Source organism: Lepisosteus platostomus, chromosome 3 (genome assembly GCF_059453375.1).
Source record: "Lepisosteus platostomus isolate fLepPlt1 chromosome 3, fLepPlt1.hap1, whole genome shotgun sequence".
Lineage (NCBI taxonomy): Eukaryota > Metazoa > Chordata > Actinopteri > Semionotiformes > Lepisosteidae > Lepisosteus > Lepisosteus platostomus.
Window position 1 is genome coordinate 10962926 of NC_142613.1, and position 25475 is coordinate 10988400.

At 37.0% G+C, this 25475-nt stretch overlaps 1 protein-coding gene across 1 annotated transcript in view; it reads right to left on the reverse strand.

Moving 5' to 3' along the window:
* The window catches only part of LOC148674359 (zinc metalloproteinase/disintegrin-like HR1a), a 29810-nt gene extending 18981 nt beyond the window's left edge, over positions 1-10829 (reverse strand). Inside the window, exons 1-8 of the mRNA XM_088624477.1 lie at positions 10612-10829; positions 5094-5182; positions 4731-4807; positions 4159-4237; positions 2919-2995; positions 1987-2167; positions 1112-1174; positions 378-449 (exon numbers count right to left, since the gene is read on the reverse strand). Coding sequence (XP_088480603.1) covers positions 378-449; positions 1112-1174; positions 1987-2167; positions 2919-2995; positions 4159-4237; positions 4731-4807; positions 5094-5182; positions 10612-10669 — 696 coding nt within the window. The 5' untranslated portion in view covers positions 10670-10829. The remainder of the gene's footprint in view (positions 1-377; positions 450-1111; positions 1175-1986; positions 2168-2918; positions 2996-4158; positions 4238-4730; positions 4808-5093; positions 5183-10611) is intronic.
* Between the last annotated feature and the right edge of the window lie 14646 nt (positions 10830-25475).

Here is a 25475-nt window from a genome sequence, read left to right on the forward strand (position 1 = left end):
GTACGAGATAACAATGCTGAAAAGCATATGACAAGAATACAATGTATATTATAGGTTATAGGGGCTGTTAGTTCAGATGAAGTAGGTACGGGTAGGAAGTTAAAGTTAAAAATGGCCCTTTAGAATCTAGACTAGTATGTCAATTGTGAGAATTACCATCTGTTATGGGCGCGCTTCACAGAAAATGTAAACACTTCCAATTGAAGCTTGAATCACAAATTGTTCCAGTTTTTATTTCACCTATCTGTCACATTGTTTTCTACTGGTAATCAATGCTGATGAAAATATTTCACAATTTCGTCTATAAACAAGGTGACAGACCACCAGAGCCCCATCGTTAAATGCTTCTGGTATATAGTAATAAAGACTCAACTCACCACGTTGATATAGTTGATTATTTCTAAGACTCTCTTTCTCAGATCTGTTAGGCTGTTCTTCATTTTGATAAACTGAAAACAGTAGAAAACTGTGCATAAATTGGTTCTGGAACATTTAAAACAGAAGCCACCAAAAAGTTTCCACCATTTTATAGTCTGTTAATGCTTTCTTTGTTTCCAAGTGATAAATGCCATTTAACAATTAGTGGAAGTACTGAACAAACACTAAAAATTCCTTCTGCTTCTCAAAAATGACTGTACTTATTCTGTTCTCTTTTCACTATGACTACAATTGTGCAAATATTAATGCAAATAAAAAAACTTATCCACTTATCAAATATGCAAATGTTTTTCTATTAAAATTTTTGTTGACTCTGTGAACCTACATTTTTACACTTGTCGGTAAGACAGAAAAACATTCTGGATATTGTGTGCTTTTCTAGATAAACAGAGCATATTTAAATGCTTACGCTGACTCTGGTGAATAATTTATTACAGTTTCTGTCTCCAACGAGACAATTTCTGTCTCTTTCAAACCAATGTTTAAGTAAATACAAATGTTCATTTATTTCATGATGGTGCGTGTATCACCAGGACAACTGCATGACCCTACTGAAACTGTGAATTTATATGGGGGTGTGGCAATCCATAGGTTTCATTAAGAACACATTTAATTATTTTTGTAAGTGTGTTGTTGATTTAGATACATAAAAAACAAGAGCTGGCTCTCTTACCTCTCTGTTATCAGCAACTACAAACAGCTCGATGTACTTCTGCTGCTGCATAAGAGATGGCCCCTAGAATAAGGTAAATGGGTGTTAATGGTCATTTCAATTAAATTAAGTATACCAAGTATTTTTCTACACAGGTGATGGTTTTTCCACAGGGTTTTAAATTTAACTATATTGTAAAGAATTTAACTTAAACCAAAACAAGAGCGTGCTCTAAGGAACAATCAACCTCATGTGGAACATAAGCCAATCTTCAGCTTCTATATTTTAAAATTTAGAATCATTTTTCCAATTATTTTTCTCTCTACACCTGCCTGGGTTAGACCTACAGTATCAACGAAGTCAACTGCTAAGACCCTCAGTTTGACATGTAGGAGATAAGGAAGGTTCCAAAAATCTGCTCCAGGTCAGCCATCTTCTATTTTGCAGTCTAGAAGGTTCCCAGTACCTTCAGTGGAATAAGCTACAAAAGGAGGACTGATATGATCCTTATTGAAAACTCTGAATGCTGAAAGCTCTCTGGGTTTGCTATTGCATGGCAAACTGAGGATACTCTGGGTGATTGAATCCTAACAGTAGGATAATGACAGTGCCAAAACCCAAACAAGGGATGTGTGAACAGTAGTCCTCAAAACCACCTTTACTGGTTAAACCATTTGACAGTTACTGAGCAGATCATTTTTGTTGGATCAGTAACATCACTATAATCTATAAACACCATAAACTGTAATAGGATTCACTAGGTATTTCCTTGAAGAATGACCTGCATTGTTCACAGATTCTTTAGCTTCCTGGTTTAGTTTACACCATTCTGAACATTCAAAACTTCACACTGGCACCCAGCAGCCCCCATGACTATGCCTGTGCCTAGGTCTTACCGCAATTCTGGAGCGCACTTTGCTGACAGAAGGGTAGTTCTCATCCCAGCTGGTGTTGGTCACTCCACAGACTGCTGGTGTTTCGTTCAGACTCTCATACTTCAGAACAGCATGGTCACCGGTGTCTTCCTCAGACAGGGGCTCTATCAGATAACGCTGGCCTGCAGTCTGGAAATAACCTCTAAGAGGAACCATGGGAGGAAGCGTGTTACAGAAAATACTCAGCACTGGTGTCCATCCCTGATTCTACAGAACCCCTGCCATTCTTGATTTTATAGGTTCCTCAATCAGAGCTTACAAACCACGTTCCTCTGGACTACTGCATCAGAAACGTGGTAAATGAAAGTTTTAACAGAATTAACAGTTACGATACCATCTTACTCTCCAAGACCAAGTGAAGTTAAACAGTAAATTCACAAAACCCTTTTCACTAAAGAATTTCCCAGCTAAGCTTAAACAATCAAGTTTTAAATGAATAATTTAAACTTTGTTAATTATTACCACTTAACATTTGGAATTTCTTAGCTATTTATGCATTATAGGCATTTAAATGAGTGTTTGAGAGATCAATAGACTAATTAAGCCAATTGCTATTTTGAGGTAAGACAGACATGAGCAACCGTGAGATTAGCTGGAACACAAACTAGCAAGTACAGGAGTAACTCCATGATCAGGGTTGGAATAACCCTTGTAATAAGCTCAAGTCCCTTAAATGGAAAGACGCATAATCATGAGGAAGAGAGAATCTAACTGACTGGAAGCTATTTATTGTGATGTTAAAACACCCCAATGTGTAAACGAATCCAATTCTTTTCAAGACATCCCCAAGTCTTGAATGTCTACCCTGCACAGTGACTGAGCCAGGACATGCAGAGCATACGGTGTGCCCTTGCCTGTCCTGTTTTTACAGCCTAAATGTACATTGTACCCACCTTAGCCCACTGCAGGTACTGATGCTAGCCACTGAGCTGTCATCACTCTGTATGTGTCCATGGTAGAAGCAGTGATCCTGAAGAGGCACAGGTAAAGACAAGACAGACACAAAATAAGTAAATGAGGCCACTCCTGCATGTTGTACAGAACTTGTGTTACCATGTCATCCAAGACTTATTTAAACAGAATATATGCCACATATCTAAAAAGGTTTATTACCTAGATAAAGGTTTCCCAATTCTAATTTGACAGGATGGTTCAGACTACAATGCATCTGGCATTTCTCTTGATTAATTAAAAAATTCAACACTAACTGATGGAAGCTTTCTATCAGAAAAAAGGAAAGAAGCCTCCTGTAAAGAAACTGCTATCACTTGGTAGTTCTATTGTGATTGGCTTCCCAGGCTCTTAATTACCTAATACGTTCCTTTACGAATTAACTATCTGAAACTCTTGCTCTAAAAAAGAGGAAAATTTGAAAACAGTACTCCTTAACATTCCTACTAAGGGACTACAGTTCAGAAGGTTTTGTAAATACTCTCCGTTAGAGCTGGGAAAGCAGTTAAAGTGATGTAATTCATGTTAATTAAGTTCAATTACCTTATCGAGACATCAGATGGAAAGACTAGAGGTATAAAACAGTGATTTATGTAACCTATTGTATTAAATTATACAAATAAAATGAAATACTAAAAATGATCTGATGTTGTGCTCAAATTCTGAATTGAAAAGCAAAGCTTGAAAAGAACCGAGTATGACTGCCGAAGAGTGGGTCAAAGTAACATTAAGTAAAGGAGATTCCTTGTCTCAGTGCTTTATGTTTGTTTAAAAGAGCTTATAAATAAAACTGTATTATTACTATCTGCCCTCCATGGGGCACTATATACTCCATACAAGGCAGTTTATATCTTTTAGCCCCATAGTTACAATGCAATTATTTTTTTTTTGCAAAGGATCAAAAACATTTTTTCAGCATTACAGCATTGATATTGATAGGGAACAAGTAATAGGTTTATTCCATGCTGAAACAAAGAAGAGAGAAAACACAACGTTTCGGCCGTGGAGCCTTCTTCAGGTGTGACACCTGAAGAAGGCTCCACGGCCGAAACGTTGTGTTTTCTCTCTTCTTTTTTCCAGCATGGAATAAACCTATTACTTGTTCCTTTGCAGCATACGCATGCTGACACAGCTACCCACCTGAATTGATATTGATAGACTTGAGTTGAGTTATTGACATACCAGATCTTGAGGGGTGGAGGTAATTTCTTTCCCTGCATCAGAATAGTGGGTTTCAGTGTAGTCTTTGGTAAGCAGGTCCCTAGGAGTATTCGGAAAGGACTGATTAAAAGTAGGGCCAACAAAGTCAGATGTTTCCTGTGTCATGTTGAAACGGTTACCGTAGGATATGTCAAACAGGACTGGTCTATGTATAAAAAGTCAATGAGATCATCTTTTTTTCCCATATCTTAAAGCAGTGGATTAATCTACAAATTTCATGTCATGGGTCATTAACTAGAATCTGTAAGACAAGGGGTCTTCAACTCCAGTCCTTAACAACCAAGGTCCAGAGGGATTTATACGTCTCTTACACAATTTCCATCTTTTTCATAGAGGAGTTAAACTAGTTCAGTTAAACATAACTAATCAATCAGGAACATTAAGAGCTCTTGTGGAAGGAAAACCAAAAGACCTTCTGTCCCTTGGGGACACTGTTGAGCATCATTTCAACAGATGAATATTTACATTCTTATTTGTCAGGTTTTCCTCAGCACTGATTCTACTTTTACAGCATATTACAGAATGTAGCTCACTCGTTCTTTTCAAGATGCATCACAATGTCTTTTCCTTCCACTTGCATCCCATATTTCACAACATCTGGCCATGACATCTGGAGAAGAAAAAACAAACACCCAATAAGTACAACGCTTGGCACGAGGGTGTGGCACTTGGCACTGCAGCCTCACAACTGTATGCTGGATTGCAGACTTCCAATGGAAGGGAAACGTTGGGGATACTCTCTATATGCAACACAAAGCAACTGTACCCACAAAGAAAACAAAACTATCTGAAGGGAGCCATCTTTCTCATGATTTAAGTACAGGTAAAGTTTCAAAGCTAAAATGCAACAAAGAAAAGTAAACAAAATGCTTCTGTTTAACAGTGGCTGAGCCTACCTCAGTGTCTCTCTTGTGTCGTGTGTGAAGTCTGAGGGGTCTCACCACTTCATATTCTTTGACTCCGTCCAGCAGAGTACTGCCCCCCACTGAAACACAGTAATACAGCAAAGGACCTGAGTAGTGAGGAAGGAAACTGGAGTTGGAAAGATTAGTACCAGTCTGTAGCAATGTCTGGGTCTTTCGGGGATTATTTCTATTCATAACATAATTGATTGTATGACTGCAAGTGATTTGTGTTGAAAATGCAATATGTGCTAGCAAAAAGCTTTAAGTAAATAAACTGAACTTCACCTAGGAATATTAGCTCAGTGTGCATTAACCCAAGACAAATATAAAAGCTGATTTTTTGTATGTTTTTGCAAATTCTAGTACTAAGCAATGAGCATTTTTTCTTAACAATACCTAAGCAGTTTCTTACAACTTAATATTTAACTAATACCTAGCGTTACTTGGAATCCTGTTCAACCAATTGTACTGTGTAACTTTATGTGAATTGTAACAATGATGGCTCAACAAATTGACTGTAATAACACGGACAGGCAGCCACAAGCAGAGCTCTATGAGCCACAGAAATTAAGCATTCACTAACACATGCACATTTACTTGCAAGTACTTCTTCTCTCCCCTTCTGCCTTGGGCAAAACATTTTTTAGCTGTTGGAACAGGAACTTTATCCTATTTATTTCTGAGTTACTGCAAGTTGATAAAGCACAAGCACACTTATATCAAAAGATAAACATATAACTACTTCAGTAGTTTGACCAGATTCTAATAACCACTTCACAGAGAGGGTATATGTGGCATAACTTGAGCTGAAGGAACGGCTAAAGATGACTATAAGGATGAGGCCGACTGAACCTCATTCACTTTTGCAAGGAATGAGCCATGGAGCTGCTGCAAGGGTGAAGATGGGGCGGTGGAAAGGCTTCAAGAGAGATACATAACTGGAAATTCAGGAAACAAGGTATACATATATAAGAAACTTCCAGAAAAACATGGACAATCAGGACTGAAGGATACTCAACAGTCTCATTAATTAGATATTAACTCCCATTCCTTTTGTTTTTGTTCTGTGGCATATTACAGTGGGTTCTTCCATTCTGCATCTTTACTGTATCTATGCCTGCTTTTTTAACAAACTGTTAATATTTACATTTAACAGACTGTAAATGTTACTTGCACCCACCCCAGATATCTTCAGAAATTCCTTTGACTTATTATAGATCAGTGATAGGAATATCTATTAGCTTAGTTTTCAAGCTGTGTTTTGTGTATTAATGTTCCATAATGCTGATCAGCTTTTCCTATGGGCTGAATACTTAAGCAACTGAGAATCTTCTAATGCTCTTTAAAAAACTAATTTAAAAGGTAAGCTTTATAAATCTGGAGTAGGTTGTGACGAATCTAAATATAAAGTCCTGTTTGGAAGTGTCAGGATTGCAAGCTCAGACACCTACAAAATGTGGAAACTTTGCAGGGGAGAGAATAATTTCTCAAGGCACTGTATATTGAATCCTGAGTTTCTGATTTGATGTCAAACTGAGCACATTTTAACTCTGTGATGACTAGTGTGTAGTCTGAGATTATGTACAGTAGGTGAGAGTTTACTCCAGAATCCTTATCATAATGACCTCTGCAGTAGTGTTAGTTGTGTGGAGGACTGTGCATTCTTCTCTCCAAACGGTGTCCTTGTCAGAGCCATACCTCATTTCTCATGCTGAAGATATTATGAGTTCTACGAGAGCTGAAGAAATTGGGAGTATTTTTATATTTTCACGATAATGTCCTGCAAAGCTTTTAACAACACTGCAAGGTCTTAGACCACGAAAATCTATTTATTTAATAAACATATGGCCCTATCGGCTTCTCAAAACACTGATCAGCAAAAAAAGTGATGAAGTCAACGGGATCAAATCCTCACAGATTATGGGGACAGTTGTCACTCCCCCCAGCCTACAAATTCTTCACCTGATGCAAGCATAAGTACTGTACAAACATAGGAACAACTAGAGAACAATTAGAGGTTCTAAGTTAGCATTGACATGGTTGGTAATTACTGACCTAAGAGTTACCTTCTCTATGAAAAAATCATGCTGTTGCTATGATATTAATGAATACATAATATAACACACAATAACAAGTGATATTTTCCATGCCATTACACCAGTAGTACTGTATGTGCTGGCACATTTTGATGATACAATATGAGAAAGGTTACAAAAGAGAGGAGGTTATTCAGCTCATTGGAAATTGGTAGCTAATTATTAATGGCATTTTCTTAAAGGAGGCCAGGGTAATGGCTTTGACAACATGGGTATCTTGTTCCATACTACCACAACCCATTTTGTATACACTTGCTTCCTGTTCTTGGATTAAAAGTAATTTCCACTTCTGTTCTGTTATAATTTGGACTGTTTTAGATGTGGACAACTCAAGTGTAGTGGGCAACAACGATTCACATGTACTGTGCTCGGTCATCACTCGGGTCCACACGCTTCTTCTTTTGCCTGACCATAAAACCTTCTATCACATGTCTGTTATGTATCTTATATGGAATTTAGGAGGAGCCTTTTTCAGCAGTGGTTACTTTCTTGTCATTTGACCATACAAACCAGGTTTGTGTAGGAACCAGAATACTGACTCCCCAAAGAAACTTTCCATATCTTTCAACATTGACTTCCAGCTGGGAATTCTTATGGTTGCCCTTCTGCTCAGTTTGGAAGACAGGACTTATCTAGGTAGTCTCTAGGTGGTAGGATGCACATTCTACTTCTTAAAGATTGATTTCACTGTATTTAAAGGGAAAATTACATCCTGATATGTTCCTCCCACATCACCACTGGTTTATATCGAAAGCAGTGTGGGCTTCACAATCGGTTACTCATAGTGCTATGTGAGGCAACTAACAGAGCTGCAGTTACTCATATCTGTTACTGACGTTGAGCTTAAACCAATTTGTTGACACACAGAAACCATATTAGCTCAGTGAGGTTTCACACTACTCTTTTGCAGCTGAACTGATTCAGGGTTACTGTAGCAAACGGGCTGAATACTTAAACAAGTGAGAATTTTTAAAAAAAAATAATTTACAAATTTACAGCATTTTTAACTTTATCAATATGTTGAAGATTCTAGATATAAATTCCTGTTAGCTTAGACAGCTAAAGATGTGGTCTTCAAGGCATCGTATATTAAATCTGAAAGTTTCGGAAATGATTTCAAACTGAACACCTTCATCAGCACTGATGACTAGTGTGCAGACCAAAAGTATGTCAGACCAAGAATGCATGAATTTTATTTATAGTCACGATATCTGGAATAGCATTTCTCATTTTTCTCATCAATTAAATGCATCATGGGAATTTTAATCACCCCATCGTCGCTACTTTGGTTTAATTAAGTAATTGTACGTTTGCACAACTGTCGGTGACTAGACAATAGTCAGTGGACTTCAATCCTGGACTTTGAAAGCACCAATCCAGCACATATAAACGTTCAGTAATTTCTAAAGACTAAATATAATTCAGCCTCTTTTCTGGATGCCCTGATCCTCAAGTAGAACGTGATCAGTTCAGCATTTGTTCAGCTAAACAAGCAGAAAAATAATAATCTCATCCACATAAGCATTTGGTCAGAAGCCAGCCGCCTCTCCAGCAGACAATGTGACTTCCTAATGAACTGCCAGTTAATAAAATGCAGTCGATACCAGTATCTTGGAAAATTGCGCAATCCCAGTTTTCACAATCCAGACACTGTGGTCATTTATTTTAAGAAGTGTATTATTACTCATGATGATTAAACTATGGATTTTAGAATGCAAAACGTCTGCTCAAGAAACCTTAAATTAAAAAAAAACACCCCAAAACAGTTTTTGTTCTTTCATTTGCACTTTTCCATCAAGTTGGGTTGGTACAAACTATTCTAGGTGGGGGGCAGAAAGCATGACATGGGGTTTGAGATAGTGGAACTCTCCTACGATTCCCTCCTATTCCCACTTGTATAAATTCAAGGATGATCAGATCACAACAGGAATCAACCATTCTTCAATATGCAGGATATCTAACTGCTTTATTCAATATACGGGGACAGGAGAGCTGGAGCTTATTCCAGCAAGAAACGGGCACACACCCTGGACAGGACGCCAGTCGATTGCAAGGCACACACAGACACAAAGACACACTCCCATAAACCAGTATGTTGTGGAACTGTGGGGTGAAACCGGAGCACCAGGGAGAAACCCATGCAAACAAGGGGAGAACATACAAATTCAAAGTGAATAGCACCCGAGGAACTGAACACCAGTGCTGTGAGGAGCAATACTAATCACTGTGGCGCTGTGCTGCCCACTGTGCAGGACATGAAAGGCAATTATTGGAAAGTGGTCTCTTTTTCTAATCTGCCAACCACTGAACGACAGGCTGTTTGTCTTGACACGAGTAGGCCACTCTAGTAGCTACTGCGTAATCACTGTGCTTGACATCTACTGTCAGATTTCAAAAGTGGCAGATATCAGGACAGGAATATTTGGAACATGTTATTGAAGCGGTTACAAACCGTATTCATTGCTAATTGGTAAAAATGACCAGCAATGGACCATTCCCAAGCTGACATTTTTTTGTACTTGACAAGAGCCAGCCTATTAATATTCTATTTATTGTGCGATATTTATACAAAAATATTCATTTTGCACAGAACAGTGCGATCAACTGGGAAGAAGGCTAGCCTTTAATGTTATTGTAATCAAGTAATTTTTAAAAATGTTTTTGTCTGTGATTAACCAAAAAAACAAAAAACAAAATCTGAAAAAAAGATTTCCTTCTCTAGCCAGATGAATCTGTGATTTAGTTTCTCTCCTCTTATTCCAAGTAATCAGCTTCTTGCGTGGGTTTGCTTGGGTTTATTATTATAAAGGGGATTATTATTATTATTATTATTATTATTATTATTATTACTAATAAATTCATAGTGCTCTAAATGTTTTAATAGTAATCTATGTCGTATCATTTCATGATAAAGCAATAGTGTAAAATATCAATTAAAAAATGTACCATGATTTTAGTGTGTGCAAAAATTTGAATGGAGTTTGACTGCAATAATATTTTTAATGATCTGGTAGAAAACAATATCAATGTACCTGTTCATATGGCAATGCATATGCATTGAAACTGAAAGGGTGTGTATTAAAATGTTGATTCAATGGATGATAGTAACTTTAACCTCAAAGATGTCTTCTTGATTTTTTATGCATAAACACAAAAACTCTGCCCAAACTGTCTTCCCTCAAGGGCACACTCAGTTACACGAGTTTGTTTCTTTAGACGTAACTATTAGGGTAGTAAGCACATAAATATGACTTCTGTGACGATCATTATTTTTACCAGGCCTCTTCTATAACTTAGGAGTCGTGAAAGTGAAGAGTTTAAACGATACTGTAAGTTTCAAAACCATACATTGCAAGATATATTGGTCAGGTAACAACGCGTTATGTTGACATGCAAAATAATCAGCGACTTACCTGAAAGACCAAGCGAGACTGATAGTGTCAAGATCCATAATAAGAGAGTTCTTCCCATTGTAAAACCTAGTTTGAGCTAATGGGACGCGAGACCTGGGACAGTTTTATACATCACCTGCCTTCACGGTAACACGCCCACTATAGCCACTCCTTTGTTTAACTTCTTGAGCTTGCAGTTTCTGCTTAGAGAAGATTCACAACACTTCCTTATCGCTGCCATGCATGAGGAAGTGAACTTCAAAAATGTGTTTAAACATGTTAAATCGCGGATGTTTAGGAACGCGGAAAAAAAACCCAAACAAGGTTCCAGGTTTAAAGACTTAACGACATAATCTGATATGAACAAAACAAATTGGTTCCAGAATGGATCTTATGGTGTACGCTGCTAACCCGATTCTTTCAGTACTACAAGAATGCTTTTCAATGGACAATTGAATTAGCCACCGTCGCCAAATAAAGCAACAGAGCCTCCACTGTCAACACCGTTGCGCAAGATAAAACAGTAACAAATCTTTATGCCAATGGATTGTACCTAGCAAGAACAAAAAGACTGGATCAAAATAGAAATATTTATATTAAGACAAGGTTGCGCTCGGAAATCAACTATTCGCAACTTTTAACTTAAGACACAGAACACACGCAGATGCCCGTACAGTTGCACCTGTGAAGTCGTAAAATGAGTACCGTAACAGAGGAGCAGAAAAAAAGAATGTCTTCCAACCCTATCATCCTTATCAAATGTGATTTAATACTTCCCAACATTAAAATCATATACCCTATTAGAGAATATATAAACAAAATATTCCGTTTAATGTATTGAAGAATTATAGAAAAGGTTTATTTTTTGGAAGAGCTCTCCAAGTATAATAAATGCAAACGAACGAAATGAAAGCATTGTGTGGATAAAAATGTCAAACCACAGCCAAGTGTGGTCTGAGTGTGGTTAACAATGTGATTTTTTGTGTACACATCCACACTACAAAAGATCTTTTTTTTTTGCTCTAGTTTCAGATCCATATTGATTGGAAGTCGAATATGAGGAACTAATTAGTTTCATGTAATTTCCAAGCTGTTCTTTCTTTCTTTCTTTCTTTCTTCTTTTCCAACTTTTTGATACGTTAAAGGCTAATTTATAGTTACCCACCTCCTTGAGTGCAGTGCGAACTACTTTCAGAGTGGAGTATTGAACTATTCGCATTAGCTGCTGAAGACAGTGTGGTCATGTCTGGCAGATTTATAAAAAGTGAAGTCTCTTATGCTTATTCATGAGAAAAATGTTGGCCTATTAAATTAGGTCGCTCTAAACAATGAGCTCCAATCTAAAAAAAAAATCGAGTATCAGTAAAAGGAATTTTGTAGAATAATAATTACACATTATACTACTATCTCACCATTTATGGTGAGCTCAAAGCAATAAAGCCTGTAGATAAATAGTACACACAGACAATGGTGTTATAAAAGAACATAAGTCTTTACCAATTATTAAATTGGCTGGAGTACAGAACCACATTCTAACATGCTTCATAATGCATTTCTTGTTTTTTCTCAGTGTTCTCAGCTTACTTGGTGTTTTCTTAAGAATAGTTTAGAATCCCAAATAAAGTGCACAATAAAGATAAATGATTTTAAACAAGGAAACAAGTACTCCACAAGTGGGCATTTAGTGGTTTCAGCCTAGAATGAGTATGACATTCTGACAATGGTCATGATTGATTGTGTTCTAAAAAGATGTTGGCTCTTGTACTGCTTGAACAAATGTCAAGCAAATGTCAAACAAATGTTTTAAAAAAACTAGCATAACTTGTAGGCCAGGAGACACCTATACTCTTGTTTGGGTACTTAGGGTTTTAAATTTGATACTGTGAGATCACTGTTTTCATTTAAATTCAGGGGTCCTACAGTGTATACAGACAAAAGTCTATAAATGCAATACAAATGATGAATAGGAAGTGGGGAACTTTGTTGTCCATACAGTACCCAGTAATAAATATGAGGGAAAATTCAATTAAAAACAATAGAATATTGGTAAATTAGCAAAGCATTTTCTAACCATGAAAAACAGCACTTAAACATACTGCTGCTTTGCTATATTGTAAGGTAGACTTACTGTCTTTTCCAATTCCATTATCTAAATAATATTTAAACAGAATTACTGGAAAGTATATATTTTAGTGCACCCATTGTCTTAACTATTTCTGCTTATGTATGGTTTTCATGTCAGTTTTTGCTTACAACCAGATGGCATACATATAAGTATTACAATTGTATAGCATGTGTGACTTATTAGATTATTTCTCTCATTGAAAAATAATTGGGGGCTACAATACAGTGTACTGAGAGGCATTAAAGACATATAACTATATAAGCATAGTTGAGTTAATTCTTATTTGTATAGTAAGTGTGGAAGTCTACCCGTAATGACATCCATTGTTCAATTCAATTACTATTAGCTGTTACAGAGGTTTTTTTTACAATAAATTTGCTTTGCCTGAAACAGTATTTACATTTGAATGATTACCATCATGTGAGTAGCTTGCTTTTAGATCCATAACACCGTAATAAAATACATTCTCATTGTTTTTTTTATATTTGGAGATTCTTCTTTGTGTATTCCAAATATGTAATTTTTGTTTGGAAATGTGATCAATTTAAAAGAAAGGTGTTAATGATCTACTGGGTTTCAGTTTATTAGAAAGTCTTTCTGATAAAAAGAAGGTTAAAGAAAATTGTGGCTGGTCTATAGCAAACAAGGGCATGGAAGTGCCTCATCCAATAAAGGCATCAGTGTTTGTTATTCTGTTTTGAAGTTCTATTCCATTTTTAAATTATAGCAACAGCACCCTTCAGTCATGTGTGTTTCACTAAGAAACAAGATTCTATAACTGTTTTTTTATAAAGAAACACGACTGTTTCGAAACACTTGTTCAAATGTTGTCCTTGGTCAAGAGAAAATAATAAAGTGAACATTGTTCATGATGAGACCAACTGCAAACCTTCAGGAAGTTTTTTTTAAACCGAGGAACTGTTTATTAACACAGGAATCTTAGAATTTACCCTTTGTTAAAATACCTGTTGTTGATAGAATACCACAGCACAGCGTTAAAAGGCTAATTGGCACTAAAAATATCCAACCAAATGTAAATAAAAGTTACCTTATATAGCTTGTACTGTATGTTACCCTAGCATTTTGTGCAAAAAGCAAGCAAAGCAAATCAGTTCTGTTTTAGTGATAACAACACGTCAGAAATTTGGATTCTCACAGACCCTGATGTCAGTGCTCTCTTCCTGTTATGATGTGGCTGGAGAAGTGTGAAAAAGCAGCAGTGAGACAGCATATAGAATCATGCAAGAGGAAGCTCATATCAGATCCTAGAAATGCCAAGATACCTCCTGTGACCAATGAGGAGTCAGAAGGAATGCCTCATTAGTCGCTGAATACTTATAGCCTGCAGTCAGAGGGTTTCCCCTCTGCTATATGCAGCATACTGTAGATATAAACAGTAAAAAACAATTACTGCATGTAGACAATAAAATATTCCATGGAAATGCATTTGTTTTGAGTCTGCCTAATCTTTCCCATGAAGTTGTAAAACAGATCTGTGACATGCACACCATTGTGCCAGCAGCCATATCACTCTGCAACTCACAATTGGTAACCCACTGAAGCTAAGCAGGTGTGAGCCTGGTCAGTACCTGGATGGGAGACCTCCTAGGGAAAACTAAGGTTGCTGCTGGAAGAGGTGTTAGTGGGGCCAGCAGGGGGTGCTCACCCTGTGGTCCATGTGGGTCCTAATGCCCCAGTATAGTGACGAGGACACTATACTGTAAACAGGCGTTGTCCTTCGGATGAGATGTAAAACCCAGGTCCTGACTCTCTGTGGTCATTAAAAACCCCAGTGCATTTCTCGAAAAGAGTAGGGGTGTAACCTGGTGTCCTGGCCACATTTCACTTTGGCCCTTACCAATCATGGCCACCTAATAATCTGCATCTATGAATTGGCTACATTACAACTCCCCACTGATAGCTGATGTGTGGTGAGTGTTCTGGTGCACTATGGCTGCCGTTGCATCATTGTGGTGGTGGAGGAGAGTCCCTGTAAAGTGCTTTGAGTGGAGTGTCCAGAAAAGTGCTATATAAGTGTAAGCAATTATTATTATTGTGCAAATCCTCATTAGCCTGCTGTGATGGTTTTACCCAGTTAACATAAAAACATAAAAAAAAATTGCAAGACTTAGAAAAAAGTACATGTCTCAGTTTAGTATTATACTGAAAGTATTCCCAAGGAATGGGAAAGTGGTGTAGTGCTGATGTATAGGATGTTGAACACAATAAATCAAGAATGGGTAAAGCCTTCCTCAAACAGAATATATACAGCTCAGTAACTGACCCTTAGCGCACAGAAAATCACTGGGCCGTATTAATGCAAGGTAGAGAACTCATATCTTTAAGCCAAACTTCACACAGAAGTAATCACTGCAAAGCATCTGTACCTCTCAAAAGCAATCCGAGTTGTGTATGCATTTGATTGCTCTTTGCTTATGTTTTTATAATTGTAGTTGTACTTATGAAGATTCAAAGGTTTTTTTTTATTTCTGTTCCCACATCAAGCGATTCACACTGTTTGCAGATCATCTTGAGAGACATTGGTTTCATTCCTTGTCTGTTGCCCGAGAAGCAAAATCTCTGACTCTTCTGCCTATTTTAAATACTCATATCTGAAAAAAAAACTAAACAAATCAAATAGATACGTTTTACAAATCTAGGGCAAAGGTGAAACCATAAATCTGTAAGGGAAACACCTTTATTGCAATATGGTGCAGTTACAATGCTAGAATGGGATCTTGCCAAGTGAATGACACCAACAGGTGAGATAACTGCTTCAGCAAAAGAAATAAAAACATAAGATGTTTCGAGATACTGTTGTACAGCAAATAATAATCAAGTTACTACACAAGTGACCAAAGAATAAAAGTGAAAATGGACAAGAAACTATTGTTTTTCCAATCTTTTTTCCAGATTTTATTGTTGGACTTCTTTTTATTGTAACACTCTTGCACACAATACAATTGTAAATATTTTTGCACTGAAATCAGGCCAGCAAAAAGCAAAATACTTGTTTGATTTAAATCAGCTACTGTAAATTAAACTCTAAGCAGAAGCTGAATAGAAAACAGGTGTCCAAGGAACTAGGCTGTAGCACATAAAAAAGAAACTAAGGTAAGTGCTGTAAGAGGCACTGGTGGACCAGTAAGTAAATGCAGTAAGTACTTCCTTCCCTGTGTGGCTGCAACACTAATGTTGTGGCCAACATGCTGTGTCTGCATATTCACTAGTTTGTACATTTGTACTTAGTTTGCATGCCGGCATCAGAAACCATTTTATATTTCATTAAAAAAGCAGAAATGACCTTACAGCTCTTGCTTAAAGTAAAAAGGCTACAATAAAACATCAGAGAAAATTCTTGACTTGTGAAACAATGGAGGGTATTTTTCACAGTGTTCTGTAAAACAATGCCTTTTTTATGGAAAGAGATACATCTCATGGGCTAAATGTTTTTGTTTAATAAAGCTTAAAATCTTACAGTTAACTACAATGTAAAATTAATACACTACATTCCAACTTGGGTACTAAAGATTCATTGTTATGTTTAGTTCTTTGTACCATTAAAATTGTCTTTGTAATATAACCTTTACCTGTGCAAATAATCCTGTCCAGTTAGTTAATTGTTAACAGACCACAAAACATGAGCACATGTATACCAGATTATATCAAAGCCTGTTGTGAGGTAAGAAGTTAGTCATAATTCCTAGCTTAGGTAGCAAACGTTTTTGATGTGATGTGACATTTCCATGTTCTATAATGCCATTATTCATTGATACCATACTGTAAAACAATAACTAAGACTCAGATTGCAGTGAATCAAGTAAAATACTGTGTTCTATAAAATACTCTGTTGTATGAAGTGTTAATTTAACTTAATATACATCAGAACAGTAAAGTTAAAGAAGATTATAACATTAGTGAATGAAAATACAGTATTGATATCAGAGGTGTGAATGAATAACAACACTGAATGTGATTACACACAAATACAGTTACAAAGTCTTCCAATGGGTTAACAGAATTTTCTGAATCCCTTACCCTCATTCCCTTATATCTTAGGTGTTTTCTTTTTCTAAAAGACAGAAATGCATTGTTTTAACCCAGATGTTTGTTCTTGTTTATTTATTATTATCAGCACCATTATTAGCAGTCATAGTACTTTTACCATCAGCATTAATTGTAGTAGTACTAGCAGCATCAGAAAAAGAAACAGTAGAAGTAATGGCAGCGCTTCTGGCTATAGCAGTCATACATTTTATTGCCCATTCTTAATGACACATACATTACAGCAAACATTAGACCTCCTGCCTTTCTCTTAAAAACAAGATATAGCTTTTTTTATTGATTATTTGCTAAATTTCTTCAATAAGGAACAATTGTCCTTACTGTTACATTCTACAAACATTTGGTAAAGCCATGCAGTTATTTCTTTGTTGTTTTTTTGTTTTGATCTTTTTTAATGTCTCTTTATTTTCTTCAGCTGGAAAAGGAGAGGAAACCAACAGTGTTGTTTAGGCAATGGAGTTGGGAAAGAAAACAAATTTGTCTTTGAAAGTTATAATATTGCATTAAAAATAGGTTTAATATATAAAGGACATGGAAATGTGTAGATATGATTCTTGTGGTTAAAAGCCCCAGCACTAAACCAGTTTGACAAAGTTCAGTGCTTTCAAAAAAACAGGATATGACTAGGCTGGAATGAAAGAGTGAATCTACTGATATCAGTTCTGTTTGCAAATAGGTGAGAACAAGGAAATCTAAAAAAAAGGAATTTAAAACTGGGTAAAGCTTAAATCACTACTGGTATATCACTGATCAGTGTTACAAGATGTATTGTTTAAGTGGATCTCTTTACCTCACACTGTGTTTCCAAAACGTTGTTTGGAAATAGGCAGATAGGCCAGAACTTTGATTTAGTTCTGGCTCTGGGTTTGAGAAAGGTTGACCTCTGTACTATTAATTTTTTGGTCATTGTTAAATCCCTTTAAACCATTCTCTACTGATTCCATGTCTATCCTCTTTTATATTCTCTCTCATTTTTTCATAGTCTGCTTTCCAGAAACTTTAAAACTTTGTTTTGGAACCTACCCATATAGTTTCAAAATATTCTATACGTCAAAGCTTAACATAACATGCTCACAGTTGCCTACTTGTTCTCTCATCTGTATTCAGGAATCTTGGTTGTTTAAAAAAACTAGATCAATACAGGTGTCCCCACTAGTATGTACTCTGACAAACTGGAAAGCAGGACAGCAGCCATTAGTCAAGTCTAGCATTTCAGTTCCCACTGTTGACATCCCTGTTGTTTTTTCAAAAGACAAAAAGCAATCAAATCTAACAATCTAACAAACAACAACACTTAGGTGTGTGTCTAAGGAACATACTTTCTTCTACTAACATGAAACACCAAGACTTATGATGTAACTCCCTTTATATATTACAGAATCACTGACCAAAATCTGAAATACCCCCATTCAAACAAACACAATCTGTCAGTGGCAGGAAATGCATGGTTGACTTGTGGTATGTGGGGCACTTTCATCACCTTCCCTCTTCCAGAGCAAATCCCAGATCTCAATCTTACTGAAAACAGGTAGAACAGGTAAATGGTGCAGTACAATCCCATTAATCTCCTCACAACCTCTTCGGAGACTCAGTCTACTAGAAGATCAGGATGGGATTGTGGATCAGGTATTTCAGAACCCTGCAAGATACATTAATATCCTGCTGGGTTTTTTTTCATTGTCCCAAGTGAATGTCCCAGCTATTTCTTTCTCAGCTACTGCTATCCATTAGGGGAAACCTTTCGTCAAGCTCATTAGAGATCATTTTATTGTTTTTCTGTAATTCCTACAAACAATGTCATTGGTTAATACTTACTAAGAAAGATAAATATATAGAATATTGACTGAATTACTATGTTAAAGCCCCCTGAACATTTAAGTAGCTGCATTGTAGTGCTATTTTAGGGTGGCAATTGGCAAATTTCAAATTGGGTGGGTATGATATGGAAAATCCAGAACCTTTTATTAAACCATTTTACTTTTGATTCCAAGGGCCAATCTTCACCATCATGGCGGGACAGTTTGTCCCAGGCACCCCAAACTCTGTAAAGGCATGCCTCCCAATTTGAGATCTGTATGCATCTGCGCTTGATTTAGGGTTGTGTTTCTGCTTCTTATTTAATGTTGCAACATTCTCTTGGGTTGGCTTTTTCAATACCATTTGGATTTGACTACTTTAATCCTGTCCCCTTGTAATAGTTTGTTTCAATCTTGTGAAAACCTCATTAATGCGTCAGTAACATATTTACTCTTTGTGCTCCGTGACCAATAAGAAGCAGTATTCTTTGGAAAAAAGAAACGTTGTGTTTTTTCTCTCTTCTTTCTTTCAGCATGGAATAAACCTATATATTGAAAAGATGTGAAGATGTATGGTTGCACTTGCCTTTTTTGTCCAGAAGATGGCACTCTGATCAAAAGCATTAGCAAGAGAAGCATAGACCAGAAAATTAAATAATGTACAACAGGTGTCTCCAAACCTCTTCATAGAGATTTTCCAATCTAGTAAATCTGTAGGTAATCTGCGTCTAAAGACTGGGAACACCTGCAAGTTATTTACTAATTAAGCAAGCAATTTGTATAAAATAAGACATTCCTGATCCTTGAGGGAGAAACATGTTCACAGAGTGGTCCAAAATTATCTCCAAATTACTTAATTTTATAAACCACGGGAGTAATTGATTACAACTACATTTTTTCAAGTCTTCAGAAAGAGGCAACCTATAATACTTGCTAAACTAGACTAGTTGGCTGTACACTATGTGTATACTGTATTTGGACTGTATTTCCAAACCCCAAATCAAATAATTGTACAGCTCGTGAATGTATGTGAATCAATTTTTTTCAAGGTAAAGAAATAAGAGATGTACTTAATTTGACTTTGTAAATTTTGACCTTGAAATAACAACAACAAAAATAAAAAAACAACAGTCTGAATAAAATATCCTTACTTTGTACAAGGAGGGTCTCGAAAAACTGCTTTTATCCCAGAAGATATTTTAGAAGACTTTTAAAATCACTTTGCCACTACTCACAGAGAAAGTCCAGCGGAGATAAATCTATTTCATCATGTTGCTCAAGTGTATGACGTGTGAGGACAGATCAATGGTACAGAACCTTTTGGGTTTCAATATAGGGAGGGGGAAATAGTAGCATGTTTGAGTTTTTAAAGACCTTTAAATGGAATTAACATATACAGTACAAGATGCTTATGAAGTTAATGTTGGTCTCTTCAAACAACTGTGAGCTGTGGGGCTTACTGTAGGCACAGACATACACATGGGAGCAGTGGAAACATTCCCTTGGGCAATGACAACACCCACCAGAGTCTTCTCCACTGTGAGGTGTGTGGTGATCTCATGGCCTAAGAATCCTCTGAACACACTCTCACAATTAATCCTGCATGGCATGGGTGTCTCCACTTCTTCAATACTGTCAGACCTGACCATTATCTAATAAAAAACTGAATGTAGGATAATTAAAAAGCTCCAAAGAAATCTTTCTCTGAGTGACCTTCTCTTGTTTATCATTACACGTATTATTCACAAATATTTTGAGAATACTGATGCCTAGGAATTTGGGTCCATGTCTGTCATTCAGGAAAACATGATTACTTTGCTATCTAACCAAGATAAACTAAAGCATGTTTTCAAGGTAAGATAGACATAAACCTTTAAAGTATTTCTCCAGGCAGACATCTTGTGAATTAAACAGTGTTCCCTAGCATATCATCTTTCTGTGGATGCCCTTGAGTCCAGATTTCCATGTTCTGATTTATGTCAAGACTCAACAGAGGTGGTTCAACCATACTCATAAGTGAAAGGATCCTACTTCACTAAATCTATTTGGAAATAACTGAACTGAGGGAATCCAGATTTTTGCTGAGTACTGTGTATGACAGTGTAATATCCCTGAAGTATGGCCTCTTCATGGAAACATAGTGTGAGCTGGCTTTGGAAAGACGCACAAGCCCAGATTAGTCATCTAAAAAGTAGATTTTTGATAAACAGGGTACAGCCAGTGGACAAATCACTTAGCCAAATTATCTCCATGGTTGCACAGCAACTTCTATAAGCAAGCCTGTTTTATGATCAGGATACACAGAAGGTTGCGGACATCACATCTACAAATTCCATTAACTTTCCTCTCTCTTGTCTTTACAGTGATTTAGATTTTGCAAACCACAGTTCAAAGAAAGAGGAACTAGCAAACTGTATTTCCTGTTGCTGGAGAGTTGAGAAGACACCAACTCCTTTGTAAACACTAATTACCAATGTCTACATTTGTATCTGGAATTGCATAATTGTGTAAATTTATTAGAACGGTCTGGTTTTGTTTTGAATGTTATGTGAGTAACAGATCCCCACAGAGGGATATATGAACAAACACAGCATTCAGTAAACCAGTTCTCATTTTGAGCAGATTGATCTGTTTACATGAACTCTCCATTCTGAGTCCAAACAACTACCAAAGGATCTTAATCATCAGTCCTGCTTACGTATTTCAGACCCAATGTTTAATTTAGCCTTTGTTTCTCTTCAGTATGGCACCCTTAATCATGACAAATTTGACAGAACCCTAAAAACAAAGAGAACACTGCACATGGCAGAAAACTCAAAAGATCAAATAGATACAGACTGCTTGTCATTGAGTTTTAATGTCATTGTTATTTTCCACTTGTGGTGGACATTATGTGTTTATAGACCATTTTGCCATCCTGCATAGAAATCTAATAAGCATCTAATTTTATCTTTGATCGAGTGATAACACTGAATATTATTTCAGATATACCCTAGTTTATCCAATCAATTAATCAATCAATACACTTTATTTTATATAGTGCCTTTCCAAAAAAAAGCATTCTCAAGACACTTTACATACAGTAAATTACACAATACAAAAACTACAGTATACAGAATATATGTGAATATATGAGAAAACCAGATATAGTTAGGAAATTGAAATAAATAAATAACTGAGAATTGAAGGCCATCAAAAAACATAGAAGTTTAAAAGTTAAATTAAAAAACCAACAGAAACTGCAGTTTTAATATGATCAGGAAGAGTACTCCAGAGACGAGGGACTACCATTGAAAAAGCTCAGCTGCCTAAAGCCCAATGTGAAGCCCTTGGAATGCTAAGGATTTGACATTTTGGAGGCCTTTTTTCTCTACAGCATGTTAGACTGAAAATTGTGATGTTTCAGAAAGTGGAACATGAGATGTTTAATGTCATGTCAGGTGAGGATAAACATGATTTCGCCTGTCAGTAATGCTGATGCTCCAACCCTTACCCTTTCACTGCATTTAAATGTACACAGAGACTAATGAGCAACCCAATCTGCTTCATCTCTTTGTTAAGAGGCTGCAAATGTGGCATCAAGACTGAAGCCAGGTGAGCAGTAAAGAAATACGGAACACTCTTTCACTCAAGCAAGGAAAACACAACACAAATTAAAAGATAAGAAGGTATGGTGTTTTTATAGGAACAGACAGATGCACAGAATGTAACATGCTCATGAATATTTGACATTGGCTTGACCTCTTCCAGGAAATGTTCTCTCTAAATGGGAATATGGTAGAAGGTGCACAAATGGTGGAGAAAAACATGTCCGATAGCATTATTTTGCAACATGTATTTCCATTTAAATGATCATGATCATTGGCTGTGGTTTGTAAATAAAACAACCTATTTAAATACACTAATGAAGTAACATTTAACATATTATTCAGGCTGTCACCTCACATTTTCCCCATTTTACTAAATTGGTTTAACTTTTGACTTTTTTTAAAAAAAAAAGGCAGAAGTACAGATAATTAAAAAATAGTTTTGCAGAAGAAAGGGAGAGAAACCTACGAGATGGATTGTTTCTTTGGCCTGGTAGTAAAACTGCGAGTCCCCCCCTCCACAGATAAGCATAAGGTATTTCACCTGATTCGTTTGCTTTGAGGTCTTGCCAGAGCTTACAAGTGAGATGAGAAAAAGAGACAGATGGTGCACAAGCTTCACCTCTCCTGTTATCACAAGCTCTGATCACAGTGTTGCATCCAGTTCAGGCCAGTTCGGTTCAATACTGCTTGCTTCAGCGGCTCTGTGAGGGTGAGAGTCAGGGTGAGTAATCAGTCTCCAGCTGAGAAGTCTTTGTGGAGGAAACCAGGAAGTGTGAGTTCGCACTTCAGGGCGCGTGCCAAATACTCCAGTCAGCACTGACATCACAACTTCTGCCCATTGTTGACTGGAAAATAACAAGCCACCTGCACTCATACGGAGATAACAGTTGCTTAGTCTAGTGCTCAGAATTCCAGAGCTATGAAAAGGGATTTTTGCTGTTGTTTTTTCCAATTAATCCTCTGAGCTTGTGAAACAATGCAGCTGCGTAGGGATAATACATTCTGCTAGCATCTCTTCTGTTGTTTTAGTTCAACAAGAAGATATGAGGACGATAAAATAAGAAATAGCCATCCATATTATCAGACCTTGCTGCTTTCCTGTAAACAAAAACGATTCTATCACAGGGTCATGCTATATTTTGAAAGATTATAGCTCGATAATGTCCGTAACAAGGCTTGGTAAGTAATGCATTAATAACTGTGCCTGGGTAGTATGCTGGTTAGTGGCCCTCCGAGTCTTGGGTTCATTTCTGGTCTGTGGCACCTTCTGGGTAGAGTTTGTATATTCTCCCTAGGTCTGTGGATTTTTGCCCAGTGCTCTGCTTTCCTTCCACTTCACAGAGGCATGTGGATTAGGTTCATTGGTGTCTCTATCCTGTCCAGGATGTAGGCCCACCTTAGGCCCTGTTTTTCTGGGAAAGGGTCTGGGATTCTTCAACCCTTTCTGGAACAAACAGCTTTCTGATAATCGATGGACTGATTGTGTAAAAAAAGGGGGGGCAGTTATTATATCAGTACAGAATTTTACCGCTTACAAGTTTCCATTTATGTTCTTGTATTTGATTTTATTATTTGGAAATTATACCTTTCATATTTTCAAAGGCTTCAATCAAGTCAATGTTATTTACTAAGATTGAAAAGATTACATTCTTTTTTCTTGCTCTTGAGTAATGGAATGAGATTTTCCTCTGGACTTTCTCTTAGATGTCTATGTCCTTTTTAGGTTGTGGAGATTAGATGAGTGATGCCATGCGGGATCATGCCAAAGAATGAGAGGAAAATTCACTTTATGAACTTCTTTTCCTAGTGAAAACTATTATTTTTCCTATTATAACTGCAAAACCTCTATCTAATGTTTTGGGATATTACAAGAGACCGGCATATGTTATAACAAATACAGTGTACAGTATATCTATAAACAATGTATTTGTTCACTATCTAAACTCACATAATTGTATACAATGTTTAAAAATAATGCTATGATTATTATGATTAGTATGAAACTGGTTGTCTTGTGAACATACACAGGTTTCATACACAGTTTTTGAGACACAGTTTAGAATACTTTTGTCCTTGATCATGTGGATCAGCAGCACTGCCCTTTACATCGCTGTGTGATTCCTTGCACAAACTGAAGAGTAATAATAATAATTGCTTACACTTATATAGCGCTTTTCTGGACACTCCACTCAAAGCGCTTTACAGGTAATGGGGACTCCCCTCCACCACCACCAATGTGCAGCATCCACCTGGATGATGTGACGGCAGCCGTAGAATGCTCACCACACATCAGCTATTAGTGAGGAGGAGAGCAGAGTAACGAAGCCAATTCATAGATGGGGAATATTAGGAGGCCATGATTGGTAAGGGCCAACGGGAAATTAGGCCAGGACGCCAGGGTTACAAACCTACTCTTTTTGAGAAACACCCCGGGATTTATAATGACCACAGAGACTCGGGTTTTCCATCTCATCCGAAGGACGGCACCTGTTTACAGTATAGTGTCCCCGTCACTATATTGGGGCGTTAGGACCCACATGGACTGGGTGAGCGCCCTTGGCCCCACTAACACCTCTTCCAGCAGCAACCTTATTGTTTTCCAGGAGGTCTCCCATCCAGGTACTGACCAGGATCACACCTGCTTAGCTTCAGTGGTTTGCCAGTTGTGGGTTGCAAGGTGATATGGCTGCTGGCTAGCAAGTGTTTAAAAAAAATAAAGTGTTTATTTTCTGGAAATAAAGTAGTTCCTCAGTATGGTACAAAAAAATTGTGGAGCACTAGACTATTAATGGTGTTCCCCATTATATGACCTGTTTTATATGAAATGTTTTATCTCTTGGTTTGGAAAGCTGCCTGCTGTCTGCAGACAAACCAGCGTTAGTGCTGTGCCAGGAAACCTCAGAGGCTGGCATCTGCATTCCTTGTGTTTTCGTAAGAGTGCTTAAATATGCGTAAACACACTGCAGCAAATAAATTACAGCCACAGCTTCCAGTAAGAATGTCAAAATGCCATCTCACAACAGGGGCATTATTGATTGCTTGCAGTGAGGTCTTTGTTTTCTGTGTCATCTGTGTTTTCTCAAAGTCCAAATTCCAGACAATTCATAAGCCCACTGCATGGCACTACATCCGCTGGAAGTTACGTCTGTACATTTGTCCACTTCTTTGAAAAGAATAGAAGGACAAGGTGGCCTCTCTTGAAGAAATCACAGCTTTGGTGAAATTCCCCAACTGCAACTTTTATTATACATGACTTTAAGAGGTATTGATAGAAGCAGCCAGGGTTGGAAATTCAGCATTTCAAATAAA